The sequence below is a fragment of the Porites lutea genome, chromosome 2 (assembly GCF_958299795.1).
Source record: "Porites lutea chromosome 2, jaPorLute2.1, whole genome shotgun sequence".
Lineage (NCBI taxonomy): Eukaryota > Metazoa > Cnidaria > Anthozoa > Scleractinia > Poritidae > Porites > Porites lutea.
The window spans coordinates 39,989,434-40,012,615 of record NC_133202.1 but is presented as its reverse complement, the minus strand read 5'-3'; the positions used below and the strand labels follow the sequence as shown (position 1 = coordinate 40,012,615).

General features: G+C 38.2%; 2 protein-coding genes across 3 annotated transcripts in view; one reads left to right on the top strand and one right to left on the bottom strand.

Moving 5' to 3' along the window:
* LOC140928599 (U1 small nuclear ribonucleoprotein C-like) overlaps positions 1 to 4,164 on the top strand; it is a 4,787-nt gene extending 623 nt beyond the window's left edge. The window contains exons 3-4 of the mRNA XM_073378373.1: positions 2,496 to 2,604; positions 3,419 to 4,164. Of these exons, the coding sequence (XP_073234474.1) occupies positions 2,496 to 2,604; positions 3,419 to 3,690 (381 nt within the window). The 3' untranslated portion in view covers positions 3,691 to 4,164. The remainder of the gene's footprint in view (positions 1 to 2,495; positions 2,605 to 3,418) is intronic.
* Positions 4,165 to 7,746: 3,582 nt separating this feature from the next.
* Positions 7,747 to 23,168, bottom strand: LOC140928598 (serine/threonine-protein kinase PLK1-like). Of its 2 annotated transcripts, XM_073378372.1 has the most exons (12): positions 23,111 to 23,168; positions 21,898 to 22,001; positions 18,987 to 19,094; positions 18,756 to 18,899; positions 16,751 to 16,968; positions 16,230 to 16,325; positions 15,184 to 15,668; positions 14,196 to 14,285; positions 12,833 to 12,986; positions 11,730 to 11,859; positions 11,150 to 11,266; positions 7,747 to 8,834 (listed from the first exon to the last, which is right to left on the bottom strand). In XM_073378372.1, exons 2-12 carry the CDS (start codon positions 21,901 to 21,903, stop codon positions 8,616 to 8,618), a joined length of 1,767 nt encoding a protein of 588 aa, XP_073234473.1. In that variant the 5' UTR covers positions 21,904 to 22,001; positions 23,111 to 23,168; the 3' UTR covers positions 7,747 to 8,615. The 2 variants fall into 2 exon arrangements, with proteins under 2 accessions (XP_073234473.1, XP_073234472.1); XM_073378371.1 differs by lacking the exons at positions 21,898 to 22,001; positions 23,111 to 23,168 and adding an exon at positions 19,226 to 19,624.
* Positions 23,169 to 23,182: the final 14 nt, after the last annotated feature.

The window sequence follows — 23,182 nt, the reverse complement described above, 5'->3', positions numbered from 1 at the left end:
CACTGCTCCAGAGTCAGATAATGTGAAAGCCAGTGGCGAACTAGATTTTCTGTGTCATACCAAACAAGAATGTCAAATTCTAATAAAATTAAACTGAATTTTTCTGCTATACCTGTGGTAATTTATCACTAATGTGTGGCATATGAGTGGCACAGCTTTTGAACAGGGCATTACCTTACCTAATTCCATTGATCTTCTCCAGTCACCTTTTGTCATACTTGAGCTATAAAAGAAAGATATGAAGTAATTGTATCAAAGGAGTAACATAGCATGATGGTTGTAGGGCATTTTTGACAACTTAAGAGTTAAAATTTTCAAACTCATTAATAATTGTTCATAAAGAAAATACAAGGGAAATTAAAGGTTAATGAGTGTTTGGAAATCAGATGAAAAACTGTTCATTTTGTGTCCTTAATTTCTCCTTCTAAAATCATATTGTTTGAGAAGTAAAATCAAACATTCAACACAGTGTTTCATCACCAGATGAAACACCTCGAAGTTCGTCAAAAATACTCCACTGCACATCATTTTTGCAACTCTCTTCTCAGTGTTTCATCTGGTGATGGAAACATTCACCCAATTTTTTCAATTTGCAGTCTGTTTCCATCTTGGCTATGGAAAGCCAAACACACTTATAGTTGAGTTATTGTAGTAGAGTAATTTTAAATAAAAGTCGGCCAGTGTTTCAGGGTTTCCTTTGATTCCAGTATGTTCTCAGTGTTTTACAGTATGTCAAAAAATCATGACAAAGCTCCTATTAAAACCCTAACTGGCAGAAGGCAAACTAGTAAGCTATTTACAATCAATGTCGAGCATTTGAACTTTTGACTCCAGCAAGTGGTTGGAGCAGAACTCAAACATGGGACCTTTAGATATATTTGAGATTCCAATGAACTGATCACACACAGAATTGAATTATTGTGTTATTAACATTCAAGTTTCTCTACGGACTTATACCGCAATATCTGGTTGATCTGATTGCTGTCGCTGCCCAGTCCAGATATAATCTTAGGTCAAGGAATTATGCAACTTTGTTGGTACCAGCCAACACACGGTGCCTACCTACACTTGGTGACCGAGCCTTTCACAACAGTCTTCCGGCGGAGTTCAGAAACATTCAGAGCCTCACATCTTTTAAGCGAGCTCTCAAAATGTACTTTTTTAAAATAGCTTTTTAATTGACTTATTCATTTGTTTTTCAGTTTTTAGTTTTTATCTGTTTTTATTTTATTTTATTATTTTATTATTATTATATTTTAACATAGAATTTAATCGACTTACATTATTTTTTATGATAGCTTTTAATTCAACTTATTTTTATCTTATCGTCTGCTATGTGGATATGGAAATATTTCTATAATTGTATATGCGCAATATAAGTTTTATATTTATTATTATTATTATTACAGCTCAGTCTAGAATATAGTTTGACTGTTTTGTATCTCTTAGGGCAAAAATGGATGGAAACTTTGTGGGTCATGTCTGAAATATGTCAAGACATTTAGTTAAGAAATGAAAAGCTACAATCTTGAACAAAATAAATGGAAAACCTAGACCCCCCCTCCCCCCCAAATCAAGGATGGGAAAATGGCGCATTTTTGCCCTTCGCGCGCCTTCATCCTTGATTTGGGGGGGATGGGGGTTTGCTGTTCCATTTTATTTTGTCCAAGATTGTCTGAAAGCCTCGACTGGCGTTACTCACAGCGTCATGATAGCAATCATAACAAGAAATCTGCGTTCAAACGCTTTAAAGCTAAATGCTTTCAAAGCAAACCTGGTCATTTGTCAGTGAACTCATACAAAACAGAAGAATTGCGCTTATTTCATTTTATATAAAATAAATAAATAAATAATCCACTTATCATAAGTCTGTATGAAGTGCGGGATGCATTACTCACTAGGAGAGAGTTCTGCTGCGTGGAAGACGAAAAAAAGACATACTTATGCCTGATTCATTGCAATAATTTTAATAAGCTTGAAGGCAGACAAAACCTATATAGAAATTGCATCGGCTGGTAATTGCAGGAATAATTATAGTAAGAAAAAAATTTAATTTGGCTACAAACGAGACTCGAACCTGCCCAAAAAACCTCAGGTACGCTACTCCTACTCGCCGATGTTGCACGCTAGACCTCTAGGCAATCCATGGAGAGGATGTTGCCTTGGCTCTATATTTAAGAACTGTATCGGTGCGTTTATAGATCATTGTTAGCGATATTTTACCTATATAGATTGGTTTTTTTCAGTCTAGGAAATCGAACACGATTAATGTTGACAAACCTAGACCCCCCCCTCCCCCCCAAATCAAGGATGGGAAAATGGCGCGTTTTTGCCCTTCGCGCGCCTTCATCCTTGATTTGGGGGGATGGGGGTTTGCTGTTCCATTTTATTTTGTCCAAGATTGTAGCAAAAAATTTGGTCATTACAGTAATGAGCAAAGTTGTAAGTTGTTTAAATCTGGAACCTGGATGTCTTATATTTCAATTTGCTTTCAGCCATCAGTCCGAAAGACTCATAATGGTGGTCGAAAACACAAAGACAATGTGCGTTTTTACTACACCAAGTGGATGGAAGAACAGGCACAAAGTTTGATCGATCAGACAAGTATGTAACATGAGTTAAGCATTAGGTAACTGGTCAGTTGGAGCCTTGTCACCTGGCCTACTTAAAAATTGCCTGCTTCTTGTAAGGTTACTTACCTATTTCTGTAGCTATCTTGACTTAGTGCTATCACTTACTAACTATAAAATAATATGTTCTCATTCATAATTGTGTGATATTAAACATATTGTTTTTTTTTTTAAGTTGTGATCTATTATTACTATATTTGATAATACCGGTACTATTATCTCATTTTGTGTCTTTTTTTTTTTTGAGGGGGGGGGAATAGTTTATTTTATTTAAGCATTCCAAGCTAGTTTGCTATGAACTAAATGCACTTGATAATATACTATTTTGATAATTTGACATAATTTTCCATAATTAACTTTCTTGTGACTCTTTAATTTCAAATAGTTATTCATTCATTTAGATGGATAAATGAAGCATGATTTTTCATGGTCAACACTCCTATGACCCCTTTTGTTCCAAAAAGTTTAAACCCGTGGTTTCTCTGCAAAGTTTTCAACATTAGAAACTGTAAAGTTGATGATAAGATCCATAAGGTTACAATGTATAAGCAATGGAAAATAATATTGTTGTGGTTGATGCACTTTCTGCATTAACACCTAAATTTTGAAATTATGCCAAATTCCAGCAACGTTTGCTTAGAAAGATAAAACTGAGGTACCTCCCCTCTCTATATTTTCAAGGACATTAGCCTTTCACCAGTAAGCTCACAAACCAGGTGTGTTTTAAGCATAATTTTCAACTCCTTTGTTGTTGCTTTCTCTCACATTTATCTGTCTTTCTTTTACAGCTGCAGCATACCAAGCCACCTCTACAGTTCCACCACAAGTTCCCCACATGCCACCTCCTGGAATGTTACCACCCCCACCCCCTGGAATGATGCCACCACCTGGTGCGCTACCTCCTCCAGGAGCATTACCATTTCCCATGCCCCCGCTTGGAGCAATGCCACCACCAGGGGGTATAAGACCACCTCCTGGAGCACCTCTTGGACCCCCACCCAGAATGGCTGGACCACCGCCCGGAGAGAATCAACAGCGACCACTTTTTGGAAAATCTTAATGAAGAATTCTATTGCTAGGAAAAATGAAATTTGATTTTAGACCTTTTTGTACATCCTTTTGTTTATATTGTTTTTTCTCTTGGAATCTTCACTTTTGATGATAGAAACTTGTCCCCAATGTGTTACATATAAGTTATAATAATTTGTTGTAAAGAGTAGTGGATGTTCATGGTGCCAGATAGCTCAGTTTATTTCCCCTAGAGCACTTGATCATGAAAGGCATTCAAAAGTAGACAAAAATGAAGTCTTTGAAAGTGAATGTTGTGTAATTAAGTAATTTTTTGTCCAGCGATTTTCTCGGGACTTTAGGAAGTGTGCACCACAGATGAACAGTCATTATTCTAGATAGGTAGGGGAACCTGTTCATGTTACTACATGTACACACTAAAGCAGACAAAATAATTGGAGTCACTGCTAAAAATAAAATATTGTTCTGGCAGTCATAGGTATCCCCATAAAAGCTTTGAGTATAATATGTTGTGGTTTAGTTTGAGATCGTGGAAAGCACGTATGAAAATAAAAACTGCGGGGTGTTTTTTTTTTCTCGCGTGATGTCGAATTTTCGGGAAAAAAAAAAAAAACAGGCTAATGGCGTTTACGTTGCAGCCGCCATCGTCTTAGATAAAGCTCCTTTGTGTTAAATACTTAATGTTTCCGACAAATCACCAACAGCATAACAGCGTACCGGTTCGGTACCACTAGCTTATGATCATGCCGTTCCTATACCGGTATCCGTTACTGTCTGTCTGTACCCGTGGGTTAGCATCTTCATTCTAGGATAAAAATCTCTTTTTTGTGTGAACAATTACTCAGTACCTGTCGGGAGGCAACGTCACGTGTCAAATGTTACTTGTTATAGTGAGTTTGTCAGTGCCCTTTCGGTGGTACTTGTCTCGCTTTGTCCCTACCCATTAGGGCTTAACTATTTTGTCATGGCTGCACTGAAGTGCCGAAACAGTTTGCAGTTTTCTGGCTTCCATCTATCGTCATGTTCAGGCGCCGTCGCGGTCCTACCAGTCGTCACTTCTCTGAACAAGGATCAGCTTTGAGCAGTCTTGGTGCTGTCCGCCTCACCGTTTTAGGGTGTGACGCAATTGTCAGAAGCGACTTCCATGGGGAGTCTTTCAAGATTACTCCGGTTGATTTGAGGCCTGCTCGCGATTGGTCTACCTCCGCGACCTTCCCGTTCAACTGTCCGACGGCTCCATCAGCGCGTTTTTGAAGCCCTTCGGGATTCTCCATTCGCTCAAGGTTTCTCTCCAACCTTTCCTTTACTCGAGTGAGGAGGAAGAGGGGAAGCTGGTGCTAAGCGTTTACTGAAGAAAAGGTTTCGGGTCTTTTGTCTGCACAGTGCCGGGGGGGAAAACAAGGCTGGGTGGTTTTGTTGTCTGCTTGCAGGGGCGTAGCGAGGACCTTTAAGAGAGCTGTTATTGCCACATTGTGATACAGAAGCATATACTATTTATTGTATAAGACTCCAAATAAAACAACATGTATGTCTGTATGTATGTAGCCTTGACCCCCACTTCTCTTTTTCCCTGCCCTCTCTGCATAAATAATGACCGCTCCTTTATCTCCGCCACCGCGATTGACTGAAGTTCACAGAATAAGATAAGAGTCTGCTCGCGGTCTACGATTTCGTCAGCTTAGGGTGGGCTAGACCAGAAAGCTTAGATAAGATTCTGAGGTCCAGGTGAAAATCGAACTCACGACCCTCCGAGTTCTAGTTTGGACGCTCTAGCCACTGAGCTACTGGGGGCTCTACGGAAAGCGGGGTCGAAATTAAATTTAATTATAACTACACCAGTTATAGAGGACTGTATCGGGGACTTGCTGCCTTGCCGAGATCTCGGCATCTTACGTAAACTACAACAAAAAAATTTCGTCCCGTGCTTTTTACTTTTTCCTCTCCCTGGCCTCCCTACGACACAAAGAGGCCTCTTCGGAGGAAAGAGAACCGACCCCATGACGAACCCCTAAGTAGCCTGTTCCAAGCGTTCATGATAGTGGAGAGCGGTGCAGAGTAAAGAAAGCGATGAAAAGTAGAGGGGGACTTTTTTTTTCATTTTTTCGCGCTCCTTTTTACTTCGCACCTCTCCCCACTATCTGAACGCCTGGAACAGGCTAACCCCTAAGAACGTCTGCGGGCCAGTAAGGAATCATGTAATCAGTCCCTAAGAATCGTAATCTCCTTCGCAGCCGCTCGGGCCGGAGTCACACAATGCTCCTCGTCCCCTGAAGGAGACATCTATAAGAATCGAGATCAGAATTTGCCAACGAGTGCAAAGTGGCAAACGGACGCACTAAAACAAAAGAAATAAATCTCTGTATGGCGCTTTCGCGAGCAAATTGGGCGCTAAAAGAAAACGCCTGCACTGCGTGCTAATCTTACTACAACAGGGTTCGTACTCTTTTGAGCTCTTTAAATTCCATGACTTTTTCAATAACCTTTCTAAGTTTTCCAAGATCTTAGGTTTAGCTGTCACTTTCAAAAGATTTTAAAACTTTCCTTGTTTTAGGATATCTTTGGACCTGCAGTTCAATCGACACAAACTCTGGTGTCCACCACAACGTTTGCCGTTTGCGTTGGTTATTACTCCTCTTTATCTTACATCGTCATTGCTTTGTCATCTGGAGTAACTTATCTGTCAAACAAAACTTTAATTTCCCATTACTTTTAGGCTGGGAAACATCCGTTTCTCATCGCTCTTCGCCGCTGGGGACGTTTCGCGCGGAGGAACGTCTGGGATTGCCTGCGTGCAGACGTCTCCTATTTCCTTTGTTGCACGCGGAAAAGGGACGTCTGCGTAACGCCGTCGCTAATCGTGTTCCAGCGTCCCGCTGGGTTCCCAAGATCTTGGGAACATGCTGTGATAGGCTGACACACAGTGCGCATTGTTTGACTTAACGCTGATTGGTTGTTATCGAATCTGGACTGATAATGTATGCGATGATTTATGTAATCGCGTTTTCCGCGTGCAAAAAAGGAAATAGGAGACGTCTGCACGCAGGCAACGTCTGGGACTCAGCGGCAGAAATTCCATGCTGATGACGCAACTCAATGTTTACTTAATAAATCCGGTACTCATGAGGTTCCAAATGCAAATTTATTCAATTTACCTTTCTCCTGGTCGATTTTGGTAAAGTATTGTGTTCATCTGCGAACGAGCTCCAGGAAAACTCAACTGCTTGTTCTAGAGAAGACTATATTCAACAAATATTGACTATGTTGTTACAGGCCTGATGTTGTTAGAGATTCATCGCGTTTAGATTTGACCTTTGTGGCCTTTTGTCTTTTGTCTGTCATTCGTAAAAAATAGCTAAAACAATGTAACTACTCCTTCGACCAATCAGGGCTTCTGACCGGATTCCGGACAGATTTTATGTCATCAGTATGGAATTTCTGTCGCTGAGTCGCAGACGTTCCCCCGCGCGAAACGTTCCCAGCGGTGACGAGCGTGGAGAAACGGGTGTTTTCGCAGGTTACCTGACTTTCCAAGACCAATAATTAAATTCCATTACTTTCCAGGCCAGAAAAATTAAATGTTTAAATTCCATGACTTTCCAGGTTTTCCATGACCTGTACAAGTCAAGACTACTGGAACACCAGGGCTGCTTGAGTTATTTCTTCATTTTTCTCAAAGTCTGCGTTTGTACAGTGTACCATTTCAGTGAGCAATTTCACACACCTCTTTTGAGGTGTGACGGTATAAACTTTTATAACGATTTATAGATGCATACAATCAAATAAATGCCAGATCAACTAGTTGTTAAGTCAAACTTTAATTCAGAAGAATCAGTAAAAGAGCTATTTACATCAACAGCGATGCATTTAATAATAAATTGAAACGCTCTTTTTTAACAAGTGTTAACATTAAATTTCACATTTTCATAGTTTCTGGAAGAGCGATACAAGTCTAAGGGCCTGTTTACATGGAGTGGGGGACCCCGGTCTAGTGGGGTTGGTTTCTTTCGTTTTCACGCTCTGTGAGACACAAAACAAAAGAAACTTACCCCACTAGACCGGGGTCCCCCACTCCATGTAAACAGGGTCTAAGTCGAAAACACCCTCTCTTAATATAATGGGTGAATATATATCTTTTGACCTAGGGGAAAAGCTAAATAATTCTATTTACATGCTAAACAATTAATGTAATATTTTCTTCAATAGCTATTTGTGGGTCAAATGTTATCCACTCCTAGTACTGTACAACTGAAAGACAGTAGGGAATGGTGAACGGTGTCAAATTATTGATTCATAAGTATGAATTGACATAGTACGACAATTTGATGTTTGCTGTCAAAGCGCTGACCGGACGGAAGGCAAAAAATCTGGAGGCGAAGATTCAAACATCTAACAAATAGCATCATTTTCCGAATATGGGTTGAAACTCTTATGATTTTAAAAAAAGGTATCTATGAATTTGGCTGTTTCAAACTCATCAGTTAATTAATTACTTTTTACAGTTCCAGTGGGAACTTAAATAAATGCCGTAAACTATCGCGTACGGGCACCAAGATCAAACCAAAGTAACCGTAATAATCATTAAACGTCTGCAGGATATTCTCACTCGCACTACAATTGACTTAAAAATTGTAGGAGGAAACAAAGATTACTAGTGGAGTCTCTACAATCATCTATTTACATCCAGCAACAAATCATGTGAACGTAGAAAAAACCTAACTAAGTCTTGCATAAATTTAACAATAAATAATCTACTGATGCAGGAATATTGAGTATAAAAGTTTACCCATAGGGCCAATTAGTAAAATGAGAAAATCTCCATGTAAGTCAAGCCTAATTGTGAGTACTTTACAGCACAATATTCACAAAGGGGGAACTTCAATATGGCTAGAATGCAAGGGATCCCTGAAGAAGTTAGGAGAATAGTAAAATATTCATAGCATTTACACTGTTTCATAATTATTCCTTTTTGCCCTTCTGATTCTCACTTTCAGGTAGCATGTGCTTTTGAATCATTTTGCGAGCATAATTCACTCGGGTATACAACTTTATGGAGCAGCCATGTTTTTCAATGTTCTTTAGTGGGAATGTCCTGAGTCTTTTATCTTCATCAATGAAGGTCACAGCTCCCAGCAAAGGACATACAATTATCTTGGTATGGCACTGAAAAAAGTTAAGCTGTGAAAGAATAAAAAAGAGCAAGGCAATGTTAAATGTTTGAACACTCAAAACCCGAAAATGGAATGCAAGGTCAAACGAAGAACTGTTCATTGATTTAACTCTTTCAATCTATATATACCCCTTCAGGGTTTATTCTAGAAATTGGCCAGTGAGGGTCAAATGGACCCCCTTCTTTAGTTTTAGGGGGCCGTTTTTCAAGAAATGGGGTCCCCCAAAAGGTATTTGGTATTTAAAAAGGTACGGTAAAGGTATTTTGGTATTTGCCCCCGCAGGGATTTCGCCCAGAAGGCAAAATCCCGAGGAGGCACTCTAGTAACTCGCGCGTATATTAAGGAAAGTACTTACAGTTGAAATATACAGTCATACAGTCAATATGGAAAAAATCTCGATTTGCTTGAACAGGGGCCGCGAGGAATTGGTAGGTAATGATGACGTTTCTATTGTTTACGCCCGCAAGTACGAAATGGTTAGGATGACGTCAAGACAGAACATCCCCAAGGGACCGCTTAGGTAGATTTTGTGACATTTATTGTGCAGTCGTACTTCGACACTCTTTTGCGTCACATGTTATCAGTGACATTCTGTGGAGCAGTTGTTTCAGTGAAAGTTATGGACCAAAATTTTAACGACACTCGTTAAGCGCAGAAGAAGTTATAAGGTGCGTATAACTGTGTATATATAAACACTTGGAGAGTTTGCCAGACACGAGTTCACAAATCTTTCATTGGAAACCTTGCCAGACACTCTTTCTCTCTCTTTGACCGGAATAAGACTCAGCCCCAAACAAGCAAGACGAGTGAACAACGGCTAGCTTCTCACTAGCAGAACGATGGACGATTACAGAAATTCGCCGACAATCAAATTCTGTGCTGACTTATTTCCTGCTCACAGATGTCCTTCCGCTATAAAGTTTAAAATAAGACTAGAATGCGCGAGTGTGAATTGATCAAACGTCCTTTTAATTTCTAAGGCTTCCTTTCCGGCAAATAAAATGAACTGAATGTAAAAAGTGAAAGAGAAATAGCGAAAAATTCAACTTCTAATTAAATAGTTTCTTATGGTTTAGAATAAACTATTCTCGAAACTCAGAATGTTTTGATCAAAGCTTTGTAAATCGACCTGAAACTGTGCATGGAAACTTGCGTTTCCTGTTTTTATCTCACCTATTGTATGGAATATGTGTGAAAATCTTCCTTACGAATCGGTATATTTCAAAGAGCTACACAACGAGCAAGAATGCCATTGACCGACAATATACAGAGCGGAGGCAGCTGTAGTGTCAACTATTACTAGTTAACTTATTAGTACAGACTGTTCCATGAGAAAACGAACGTTTATTAACGCTTTGCCGCCATTTTGGAACATTCTGGGCCTTTGTATGGTGAAATAATGACTCGAACGAAGAAGAGAAAGGCAATTGAGACAGTAAGAGGCTATAAAAGTTAAAAGTAAGATAAAAGAGCGGCCGTCAAATAAGTGCTGTTGTCTGATGTTTTCGAATGCTTTATTCTAAAAAAAATAGTACTCATCCTTGGGTCTATTTTTTTTTTCGCCCCATTTGACGCGGCAAAATAAATTTTATGCGGCATTTTTCTCCAAATTGCGGAAATTCCGCAAGGCCGCGCTCAAGAATAAACCCTTGCGCTTACTGGGCGGTGAAGGAATTTCATAGTTAATCGGGCCCCAATTACAGCAAAACAATTCTTTACTCCTCAAGTTTGAAACGAGAATGAAACTGGAGCCGAAATGTGTCCCGCAATATTGGTTCTATGTGTAAAACAACAGTTCTGCACGTGCAAACATTTCTTTGATGCCCACTACACAACTATGGGGTGGAACCCCCTAATATGACGTTTTGTAGAGGACGTGAACATACTACGATGAATTTTCCTGAATTGAACGGTTCCAGAAAGACGAGATAAAGTTTGAAAGGACACAAATTATTTTTTCAGCGACGTTTTCACTCCCTAATTACGTGGATAGCTCGAAATGGTCATTTGACTAAAAAGCCTGAGGCCCAGCGCAAACGGACGCAACCTTGTTGGCCAAAAACTCCCAACATTCAGAACATTGATGGATGTTACATATTGCGTCCGTTTGCACACCCTGTTGCATGTTGTTGTGCAACGTTTGAAAGCGGTCAAACGTTTATACGGCCAACAATGTCGGGAGTTGTTGCGTCCGTTTGTTCGTAGCTTCAGGCGGACGGTACGCACATTCTACCCCCATCCCCCCGCCAGGATGAGCAGGAGAACTTGGGACTAAATTTTGGTGTACCTTATAATCAATGAAAACAAGTCACAATTCCTTACCTGAAGAGTGCCATTATTAAGATGGAGTATAATGGCATGTTTTGTGCGGAACCACTTTTTCAAGAAAGGTAATCGGGCAGATTCATCCTCTCTTGCAGTTTTAGCACCTGCACCAGCCTATGAAATCAAACATTAAGATAACTTTTGATTGCTGTTCAAGTTAAGACTATTTCGCACGCAACTAAGAAAAACACTTAGCACGCAGGACAAAAACAATATCAGTGTTCATTTTTTTCATTGAAGTTTTTCAGTGTCCTGTACATAGCTGTCAATTAATGTGCCAAGTTTGAAGAAAATCTGGATATAGTACATCCTTTTCAAGGCAATTATCTTGTAGCCTGCGAAAACATCCGTTTCTCGTCGCTCTTCGCCGCCGGGGACGTTTCCTCCTCGCGAAACGTCCCAGGCGGCGAAGAGCGAGGAGAAACGGATGTTTTCGCTGGCTAATTATCTTGAAATAGTCTCTGGAAAAGATTTGATTTCTTCTTGGATCAGGAAGTGCACAAGCTGATTTAAATTTACGCAAACGAACAAGAAAATAAATAGGGAATGTTATTGAGTCAAAACGTTCATCGCATACCTTCAGAAGGTGATCATTCATGTAGCTGAGGAAGTATTTAAGAAGGGTTACTTTCTTTTCAAGTTGGCTGGGGTATCCTTTGAGCGTGTGAAAGTACTCTGTTCCATCAGCTTCTATGTATTGTAGATTTCTGCAAAAAGGGGGAAACAAATACTACTAATTAATTAAACTCAAAGGCATAGATACCTGCGCGCTAGTATTAGGGTTTTGTACATTATGCTAGCATTTTGTTCAAGCATTTTGGTGAGGTAAAAGCATTAAGCATTATTCGAAAATTTTACTGGAATCTTTTCAAAAAACATTTTTTTTAGAGAATGAAAATCAATGAAATTTGTAAATCAAAATTCCAAATTCCAAAAAAACATGCAAAACATCCAATAGAGATGATTAACCCATCATTGTTACATTAATAAAAAAAAAGTCCAATCACCTGAAAATAAAAAGGGATTTGGAAGACATGATAGGGTGGATTTGGAAAATCGTGTCCAGCAATGGGAAATTCCCAGCTAAGCTCCTGTTAATGCAATGGTAACTGTTCATAAAAAAATCTAAAGGGGTTTTAGCTTACGAAAATTTGAATGGTGTCAGTGATAACCTGTGATCAGGCGGTCTTTCTCTCTTCACACTCCGTGAAATTATGAACACTTCATCACTAGATCGCAAGTGATGGTAGCCTGTTCCAGGCTCCGAGATGGTGGTGGAAAGTCGTTCAGTAATAAGAAATGAGAAAAACGCGCGTTTTTTCCCGCCGCCACCGCCCCCTTTCCCAAGTCGTGCGCGTCTTATTTTCGCTTTGCTCGTTTTAATACGTTCCCACTGTACTATCTGAGAGCCTGGCACAGGCTAAAGTGATGGTCATCACTAGATCGCAAGTGATGGTCCTTCTTTTCTTTGAGCCATGAGGGGTGTGCAAAAAGTAAAATTATGCAAATCTATAGTAAAAAAGAGGAGAGATTGGGGCAGAGAGAGGAAAAGAAAAATATTCCTCTCACTCCTCACACATGCTCTCAATCTATCGTGATTCAAAAGAAAGACAAGAGACTGCTCACAGTCTACTTGATCACAATAACCTCAGAGAAGGGAACAACATGTCGAATACTTACACTTCATCCTGGTAAAGAATAAGTCTTGTTTGGTCATTGAAAAGAACACCCACACTGTTATCACTTAGTTGGTAACCAAATCCGTACTTGTCTGAATAATCCACCCATTTACTAACCCAGTACACTGGAACAGAAGCCGGGTCCTCTGCCTCATCTAATGAGGAAATAAGATTATGGTATTCATTAGCTTTCAACCATGCTACAGTTACATACAAAGTCAGTTTTGAAGCTTTTTGCCCCAAAGAAAAGCTGTAGATAGCACGTACTGCCCAAAGGGTCATTTTAACTAGCTTGAAATATTATTTTTGACAGGCAGGATTATATTCTACTTATTAACCAAGAGTGAGGTCATGTAGGGAAATCTCAGACCGAGGCCTTGAAAGAGAGGTCAATGCATCAAGGCCGAAGTCTGAGATTTCCCAAGGTGTAATGACTGTATGGACGAGGTTAATAAGTTACTTATTATATGGCCTAATAAACATTATTCAATAAAAAACACAGGCAGTAATTTTCAAGATCCAGGCATACAAGGTCATTCAAGCTCGTTTTCACTGAACCGAAACGATCCTGGCAATGCTATCAAAACCACAAGACATAGTATCTTTGACCATGAGAAATTTTGGACCTGAGCCCACTATCAATCAAAAACCAATAACTCGTCAGTGGATAACTATAAAAAAATGTCACCTCAATGAGTTGTACACTTGAGCCCACAATACAGTCATGTGACACTGGTCAGAGGATAGACTTTTTTGACAGCTGACAATTGACCATAATATGGATGTCCACTATCAAGTTTTACGTTTAAAAACACAGATTATATATGCCTTGGACACCTAGCTAGTAATGCCCGGTCATTACAAGAAAATCTTAGCTTAGTTGCCAATCAGAGCGAGGGTACAGTACTATTGTAGCCATGTAATAATAATGAATTAATGATTTTTTATTAAGTATTTACACATTTAGTTAAGTAATTGGTTTATTAATATTATTCATTGTTAGTAAAATAAGTGTAATAATTTTACTTTGTTAGATCAGCTTGGAGAACACCTTTCAATCCACATGAATTAGAAATTTAAACATTTTGTTTACAGTACTCCTGTAATTGAATTCCCCCCAAAGCTTTTCTTGTCCATACTAGGGCAAGTTTAAAACAGAATTCACTAGCCCGATCGCATAATCCAATAGCGCCAGGATACAGGATGAACACAACTTTCTTTACATGCTTTTTTCGACATTGTAAAGGAAACAGTTTTGCTATTAAGTGGTGAGAACATTGGACTAGCAATAATGATTAAAGTTGACAAATTTTAGTTCAATAGAAGTTTATCATAAATAGAATGGTTTAAGTACTTAAATTTACCTTCATTAAAATTAGCTCTGACGGGATTGGATTGCAAGCATGAAACAACCTGGCTGAGCAGCTGCGAGATATAACAGTCTTTAGGGATATCTGTATAATGAGAGACAATCAAACACCACTTAGTCACCCACAAACCAGGGTCTTAACAAGGATCATCTTCCATGCAAGGTTTTGAAGTTCTTGTGCTCCTCATGATGAGGAAAAAAGGCATCATTAGGAAAAACAATGTACATCAAACTGATCCTCACAGCATAAATAAGTAAAAAAAAGTAACATATGTATAAAGTACATTAATATGATTGTCAATTCAACAAACAGAATTGTTAATGGCAACATACCAGGGTTCGCAAATACGCCAAATTTGGCGTATTTTACGCCAAAACTGTTCACATGACCCCACTGAGGTTATGGAGGGAGTCACTTCGACTCCAGAAATTTTCGGTAACAAACATAGTTTTGTCCTTACCTTTTTCGCAACAAATACAATTTACGTTAATTGCAAACGTTGTAAACCTTAATTAAATCATCGAAATTAAAGAATTATACTGCACGGCAAAACAGGAAGGGGGTAAATTACGATCAAAGTTTACTCGATGACCGCCATCATGGATTTGAGCTTTCCAGGTCAGCGGACCGCCACAGCTATTTTGTGTATCCCTCACGATAGTTTATACACGCCCAGACCACATGCTGGAAAGTCTGAATTTGGCTTTTTTCGTTGTGATACTTGACTCCAAATATTCCAAAATGACTCCGAAATTTGTGAAGCAGAAGTCACTCTGACTCCACTCATCAATAAAATTTGCAAACCCTGAAACATACACTTCATCAGCAAGACTTTGAACTTTCCAGCATGTTGTTTTAAGTAAGGGCTCTATGATCTGTTGCTCAGTTGTATCTCACATAAAGATGTACAACATTTTGAACACAAACTCAACAAACACAGAGCTCTGTCAATGAAAAGTGTACCTCAAATTTTCCAACCTACCTTCCTGATCTTCGTCTTTCAACTCTTCAGCAACAGCTTCTCCTGGTTGAATGAGTTTGCTTTCTCCCCCGCAGACTCTTACACCAAGGGATCTCCTTTTGCTGACCTTCTCCAAAAAGGCTACCTTGTCTCTTCTGCCAGTGGTAGCAGTTTGTTGTTCTTGAGTGTTCAGTTCATTAAGCGGCTTCCGAGAAGATGCACCAACCCCAAGAAGATGCGCTGATGAACCAGTCGCAAACCTGGGTGCCATTGTCAGACAGCTGATTGGCAAATGATTGGGTGTGAAGCCTGTAAAGAACTCATCTTCAAGAACTTGCCGTAGGTTGGGTCTGGTCGCGGGATCTGGTCTCAAGAGTTTAATGATTAACAGTTGGGCAGTGTGGGAAACTTTTGACGGAATGTAATATTCATTTCTCTTTATTCGTTGGTACGTTTCTTTCAAACTCTGAGTTTCAAAAGGTGGCTTGCCAACAAGAAGAGTATACCTGCAACCAAGGTATGCATCAACTAAGATATCATCATAACAAAGTCTACTAGGTATTTTCTGTGCAAGAAAACTAAACATATCTGTGTAAATCATTCTTTGAATAAAGGATTTGATGTTTTAGCTCATGTCCATGTGCTCAAAATAATAGTGAGAGGTCTTTGCGCACCCTTCTAGCCTGAGAAAACAGCCAACATCTCGCGACGCCACCAGTAGTTTCCCTGCAAAATGACATCTGCGAAATGAGCACAGAAACCCCATACTGATGATGTCTCAGTACCTAGATCTGGGTAGTGCTTCTGATTGGTTGAAGCAAATTTCCTTTGCTGCACGACCAATACGAAGCACTACCAGGCTGAACTAGGTAGTGACAAGTCATCAACATGGAAAATCTACGCTCAGACTGAATCATTTCTCAGATGTCATATCCTGGGGGAATCAGTGGTGGCATGGCAAAATGTCAGTCATTTTCTCAGACTCCAAGTACTCCATTCCTAGGTACAGTTTTTGATTATGACTTGCACTTATGGTTTTCCCGACTTCATGTGTCTCAGTTACTTACAAGATGCATCCTAGTGACCAGACATCTACTTCAAAGCTGTGTCCTTTCTTGTTAAGCACTTCAGGAGCAATATAGTTAGGAGTTCCACAAAGAGTCCTGGAAAATTACAAAACCATTTTCTCAAAAAAGTTCGTATTAATTATTGAAAACTGACATTACCATTAAAAATAGAGTTAACAGTTATATGCAAAATTACAACATTTTTAGTCTGAAAAGTAAAGGGATATTAATATTACTAATCGAACAACAAATAAAAGTATTTGTATCTAAGCCCTGAACCAAGACCTACTGTCTAATGATGGCCTGGTCTTGCTAAATGTTACTTCAATTTAAGTGCATAAGAACTGTTGAAAGTGTTTTGGCTCAGCACAGGCTGGAATAATGAAGTGGACCATTACCTGCCAAAGTTGGGATGATATTAATTTTAAAAGCTTGAAGACTCTGTCATTTGAAGAAAATCCCTAAAAAACATTTCCATGGGTTAGCAGGTTAAAGAAATAAAGTAATGATTCACTTCTTACTTTTTCCTTTCACCATCAACCTCTACTTTAGTTGCCAGACCAAAATCACCAATTTTGACCTCCATTTCATCATTTAGGAATAAATTCCCAAGCTTGAGATCACGGTGAATGATCCTGTTGTCATGCAGATATTTACAGCCCTCTACAATTTGCTTCATAAAGTACCGTACTTCTGGTTCTGTCAGGGCCTTTCTGCGCTTATGAAGTTCCATCATGGACTGAAATGAAAACAGCAAATAAATAATTGCACAACATAATATTGGGCATGCCTAGTGGCCCCTGGTGCCCAACGTTTGATCTTGGATGACTAGAAAATCTTTTTTTATATATACAAATCATATGCTGGGCACCCTAGATTTTACCAACGCAGAGTACTGTTCTCCATTCAATTTTCCTTAGCACACAGCCTTAAAAATCCAAGTGACTTCAAATAAAAAAAACTACATAATTCTTAGAAAACAAAGGGAGAATTTAATTTGTTGAAAGAAAAAAGAGCCAGTCAGGGCATTTTTGTAGACGCCTTCAGGTAAAAAGGCTCTGGCGCTATCGTGTATCAACATAAACAGCACATAACCAATAAAATTACTTGATTTAGGTGCTGGAGAAAGTCTAATCACACAAAAAAACCAAGACAGCAGATTTTCTGTGCTTTTATAGAGACCAATTTGTTACAAAAGAAAACCCACCCACATTTAAAACAATAAAAATAAATGTATCAAATACACAGCATGATACTGAGTTGAACAGATTTTCATTTTTCTTTAATATTTTGGTACATGCACTAAAGAGTAGAATTTAGTTACATTTGAATGTGCCGGGGAAGCCAAAGTTAAAATATATCATCTTTCCTTATTGCCATCATGGATAATAGAAAGTCTTTCTATTATCCACGTTTCCATTAACTGGTTTCTTGATTAGATTAAAGAAATTTTTCAAGTCTTGTTCCAGGATTACACTAACTTAACAGGTAACATGTTAAATAATATCTGAAAAAGCCTGCTGCAATGTGTGACAAAACAAACAACATTTTCTTAACATTGTAAATTTCTAAAAGGAAAACTAATACGTAAGAAAAATACATTTTGAAAATAAAGATACCAGGAAGGAAAAAATACAACAACAGTTTAATAATGCATTTGGTGATTCATCAAACAAATCTCATGTTTATTGAACATGCCTGATGAAAATGTAAATTTGAGATCAACTGAGCTTTCCCTGCATAAATTAAAATCATAATTGCTATCAACAGGTTGTCCCCGAAAACGGTTCTTGAAACAAATCTTGCAGGTACATTGAACTGAAGGATGTGAACTAGACTACAACGAACCAAATATTTTGGTATTTATCATCACAAAAAACTAGAGAGTAAAATATCATTCTGTTTGAAATCATTATGATCGTATTTCCTTTGTCATGCAGTTTTCATGCAATATTTATTTTTCAGATTCAATAGAGCATCAACAGGTGTCCAAAAAAACAAGGGTTCTTAAAAAATAAACTCCATGAGCAGTACTTTATCTTCCCAGTTAGTGGGTGATCAAAATTGAGGCAAAAGCAAAAAACGGGGACCAGAAAATGTCTAATATATTAAGCAAATTATAAAAAAGAAAGTTTAATCAAGAACAAAGGATGCAAACAGAACCTCTAATCTACGTGTTTGAGTTTTTAAGATTAACAACTTGTACTCTAAACCAACGACTAAAATCGAAAAATGGAGAAACCTTTCGCTAGGATCTAAAACAAGTAAGCAACATTTTTATTTCACTTGCTTTTTCAAATTTATAATTTTCTCAATTTCGCTCGACTGGAATTAATTTTTCAACAAAACTAAAGCAAGAAACGCCGAAAAGTAAAAAAAAAAATCAAAAAAGTGTAATTGAAATCCAGAATAAAGGTTGTTTAAAAACAGCATCAGCAGATCGAAAAAGATTCAGTAAAGAGAAAGAGACCTTAAAATGAAACAAAATATTTTAAAAAGTGGATTTCTCCTGTTTTCGCCACTTACCCTTCGTCTACAGAGCTCAAGAAGGATGTAAATGTAATCCGAGTCCTCGAAGAAACCATGAAACCCGACAATCTGTTTGTGCGTTTCTGATTGAACAGCTCTTTTCTGCCCCACGGAGCGATGGATGGCAATTTCCATAGACATCTACAAACATCCGAAGAAAAATTATAAAAAATTGAGGATCAAAATGATCTTCGATAGAATTTTCCGTTAGCGTTACTTCATTCTCACCTTTTCTTTTTGATGTGGCTTCGTTAACATAGTTTTCGAGATAATCTTGCCAGCGAAAATCTCTTTCGTTTCCATATCCGTAAGCTCGTAGCATTTTGCAAATCCACCCTGAAGAAAAAGAACGAATGATGAGCACATGAACTATCGATCAAAGATTCGTTTGCTCGTGTTCTGCAGGATTTAAATTTAAATGGCGGTTATGCATATGTTCAGATATGTTGGAGCGTACGCCACGGTACCTTGCCGAGAAAGCGGCCTCGAAGATAGCGCTTTTTTGTCGTGGGATCCACTATATACTGATCCAGCTCCCGTGGTATTTTCGCATAGTCTGATGCAGGTCTTTCTGTCTTATGCCTTGCGGTGTATTTATCCTTCGTTGCTGGTCTACCGGCATACATCTTTCTGTTGTAGCTCTGAGATGGCACTTGTAAGATCAACGCACATATAAATCCGCTTGGATATGTAAGAGTATATTTTACCGATTCCGCTGTCTACGTACAAAGAAAGCAGCTAGAAATCAAAACGGAGAAATTTCTTGGAAACAGTGAAAATTATGCCCAAATATCTGGAAGAAATTTACAAAGCCAGTGGAGTGTTCGCGTGGAAGGAATGATCAGTTCGAAGAGGCTCGACAGTTTGGAAACTCATTCAAACAAACTGCGTCTGGAGCGCTGGCCAATCAGATTCCGCGATGGTAAAGCGCACGCATTATTTCGACCAATCAAATTGAAGAGTAACACAACAATGAAAGTTTTTCATGAATCGTGGCAACTCATGCGTCACACATAACAGGGTTTAAACTGAATTTAAATAAACAATTCTCAATTCCGACCCCGTGGCTGTGATATAATGGGACGTCTATTCTTTTCTGCACTATTTCCCGTATGGGAGTTGCAATAAAATGCTGTTTATTGTTTGAGACTGAAAATTTTAATTTTTGTTTGGAAATTTTTAAGCCAGCAGCTGTAGAAACAGACAAAATTAATGCATAATATTATCGAATACTTTATAAAAATTCGTAAACAAATTAAACGACCTATGTAGAAAATGAATTTTCTTTCGGTTTCACCATGATTTCACTATACTATTTACAGACTTTTGTGAACTCAAAATATATATATATATTTTTTTAACTTATCTAACATAATTCATTTTCTGCAGATGTAAATAACTACTTAGAAAAATACAATCATTTCGAATCAAAGCTTCCCTATAAGACTTCTTTTTCTTGCTGTTTTTCAACGGACTATTGGCTTTAAGAATGAAGCTATTAAATGGTAATTTGAGAGTTTATTAATTTTATTTAAACTCTCAACAAACATGCAGCTGAAAATTAACTGACCGAAGACTTGACTCAACACAGCAAAGCTTTAAGCACAAAAATTAGCAAATTTCCCTTCTTTTTTTGAAATTCCTTTTACAACATCAAGGTTGAAAGTTAGGGGTGCAAGTTATCTATGAGTGCTGGAAGGGTAGTGCAGAAGATCTATATTATGAGGGCATCTGTAAGTTACAAATGTGGGCTTCTTTGAGCCGACCAAATAGAAGTGGCATAGAGTGGTCTTAATCCCTGAGCATTTTTTTAAGCGCTTATTGGTTGAGGGCAATGGGCTATGAACGTATAGACCATGCAAATGAAGTAATGTTATCACAACTTACTTTTCGCTGTCGTCTTGATATATTTGTGAAAATTGAACCTAAATATGTTTCATGTTTCAAAATTTTAGGTTCAAGTCTGTATTTTGGAGAAAAATAATTTTCATCTGTATTTTTATCTAAACACATACAATACATCGATGCTGAGATTTCAATAACAAAGATGGCTACACAAAGAGAGGGTGGTCTGCCTGTGTCCATACCTATTATAGACCACAGAAATGATGTCAAGATGTTTAATTTAACTTTCAAGTGAAATCACTGACCATTCAGAATTTCAATTGAGTTTTGAATGTTTTGACATCATCTTAAGGGATCCATATTACGGTCATCAGGTCGTCCGAGATGACCATAATATCATTTGGACAAGTATTTAAAGAATCTTGTCCTATAGATGACTAACTTTTAAGAATTTATTTGGCATCCAAGACCTTGCTTTTGCCTTTGGTTTAGCTTTCCTTCTACCACAAAAGCTGAAGTGATTAGTGTTACACTCTGTGAAGTTTGTCAATTTTGTCTATGCATGTCTAGTAAGATGTACGCTTCTCTCATAGAAGGGAGCAGGTATGTAAGGGTTTGCAGTGATAGAGTTTTGGTTATTGTTGGTGCAGTTTGTTCTGTGACAATTATTATAATTTTGCAGAGCACGTAGTTTTCAAATGCTATGTGGGACGTGTTTTTTTAAAATTTTATGTCACCGCGTAATCGATGAAAAGCAGTGTTACGTTAATCTGCTTCCAGATGTTAAAAGGGGATCAGTAATCTTAATGCCAACAAATTAATGTAATAATTGTAAATCTCAATGCAGTATTGCAGTTTTTTCCCTCTTTTCTGTGTGATATTTTGGGTGTTCAGACACCCAACCCCCCTCCCCTCTTATGCCCCCCTACTAGTGAAAACAAGCTTTAAGTTCAATTATGCAATTGCATCAATATGGTGATGTGGTTTAATTTTATTGATCCTTGGTTTAAATTTAATTTTCCATTATTTGCAACTCATTATCATACACAACAAACATAACCATAACCAAAAAACAAAAGCAAATAAAGTTTAAAAAAACGATTCAAAGGATACCATAAAATTGAACCACAACCACAGAGTCATTAAATAACATTATTTACATCTACATTAATCTGAGGTCGAGGGAGGAGTTGGAAAGAGGAGAGGATTTGGCCCTGAAAACAATCACCTTGATTGTTGAAAGCTACCCCCACAAGTGGTGGATAAATTTGACGTTGGCCAAGAGTAACCTCACCTGCATGCAGACAAGCTAGGGTAATGGTTGTGAATTTAGGCATCATTCTTCTCCTTTCTTGCATTCTTCTTTTTCGTTCTTTCAACAGGTTTGTCAGCTACCTACTGAGGGATAAAAATGTGGAAATTTTTTTATCTTTTATTTATAAATATCACTTGTAACATATTCCAAAAGTAACAGCGTCCCCTATATAGTGGATGCATATATAGAGGATATTACATGGCCGTGAGGAGATACAAAATTTCTCTTCATGTGTTGAAAAATATTTCATGACTGAGTGCAGCGAACAAGTGAAATATTTTTTCAACATGAGAAGAGAAATTTAGTATCTCCAAGCAGCCATGTAATGTTCTATTTAAACACCAATGAACTACCAAACCATTTCACTTTAACAGTTTTTTGGTGTGAAAGGCGTGATTTATTACGTAGTCATAGCAACGGTAATATTTTCACATGTGAAGATATCAAGTTTTCGCGTGAAAGCTCACCTGGTATTTCATTGGTGTTCATATAATAAATGGCATTCTCACATGAAGTATATGCCAACATACAGGTACACTAGCCCTTGCCCACAAAGCAGAAAGAAAACAAAATTCAGCTGAACCTTGTTTCCACATTCCTTAATGCCATAAAAGGATTCATACAAAAAATTGCAACCACTTGTTAAGGACTTTTCAAGGACCCATTGTCCACATTTGATTTTCAAGGACCACCTACGGCTACCAGGAATGTAATAAAGATTGTACGAAGGTGTACATACTTCACAGTGCTCCACCACTTTCTCTACATTTTTCAGTTCCTAAATTGATAGTTAATTATTGCATAAAACACAAAACGCTTTATGCAAATCACCTTTAACTTCTCTGAGCTATGATTTATATTCCATCTTGGACAACCAAACAGCATATAAAAAATATTTTCGGCTCATACTCGGTGTAAAAACCTGTGAAACTCACGAATGACGTAAAACAATTAATACAAAGAAGCCACTGAGAAGTCAATACAGCCAAGGAAAATGATAGCCAGAAAACAAAGACACACTCCACAGGTTTTTACACCGAGGTAAACCCATATTTTCCAGGCCACTTAACTACATTCAAAGTTAAAGAAAATTCAAGGACTTTTCAAGACTGTGCGAACCCTGCATCTGTTCTTTAAACGTACAGATCATTCTCTTACACTGCTCTTACCCCTTCCAACTTTTAAAACTTACCATCGCATCCCCCTCCACCGATCCCGAAGGATCCCGAAGAAGCCCCAAGGGCTCCTCCTGACGGTGAGCCTG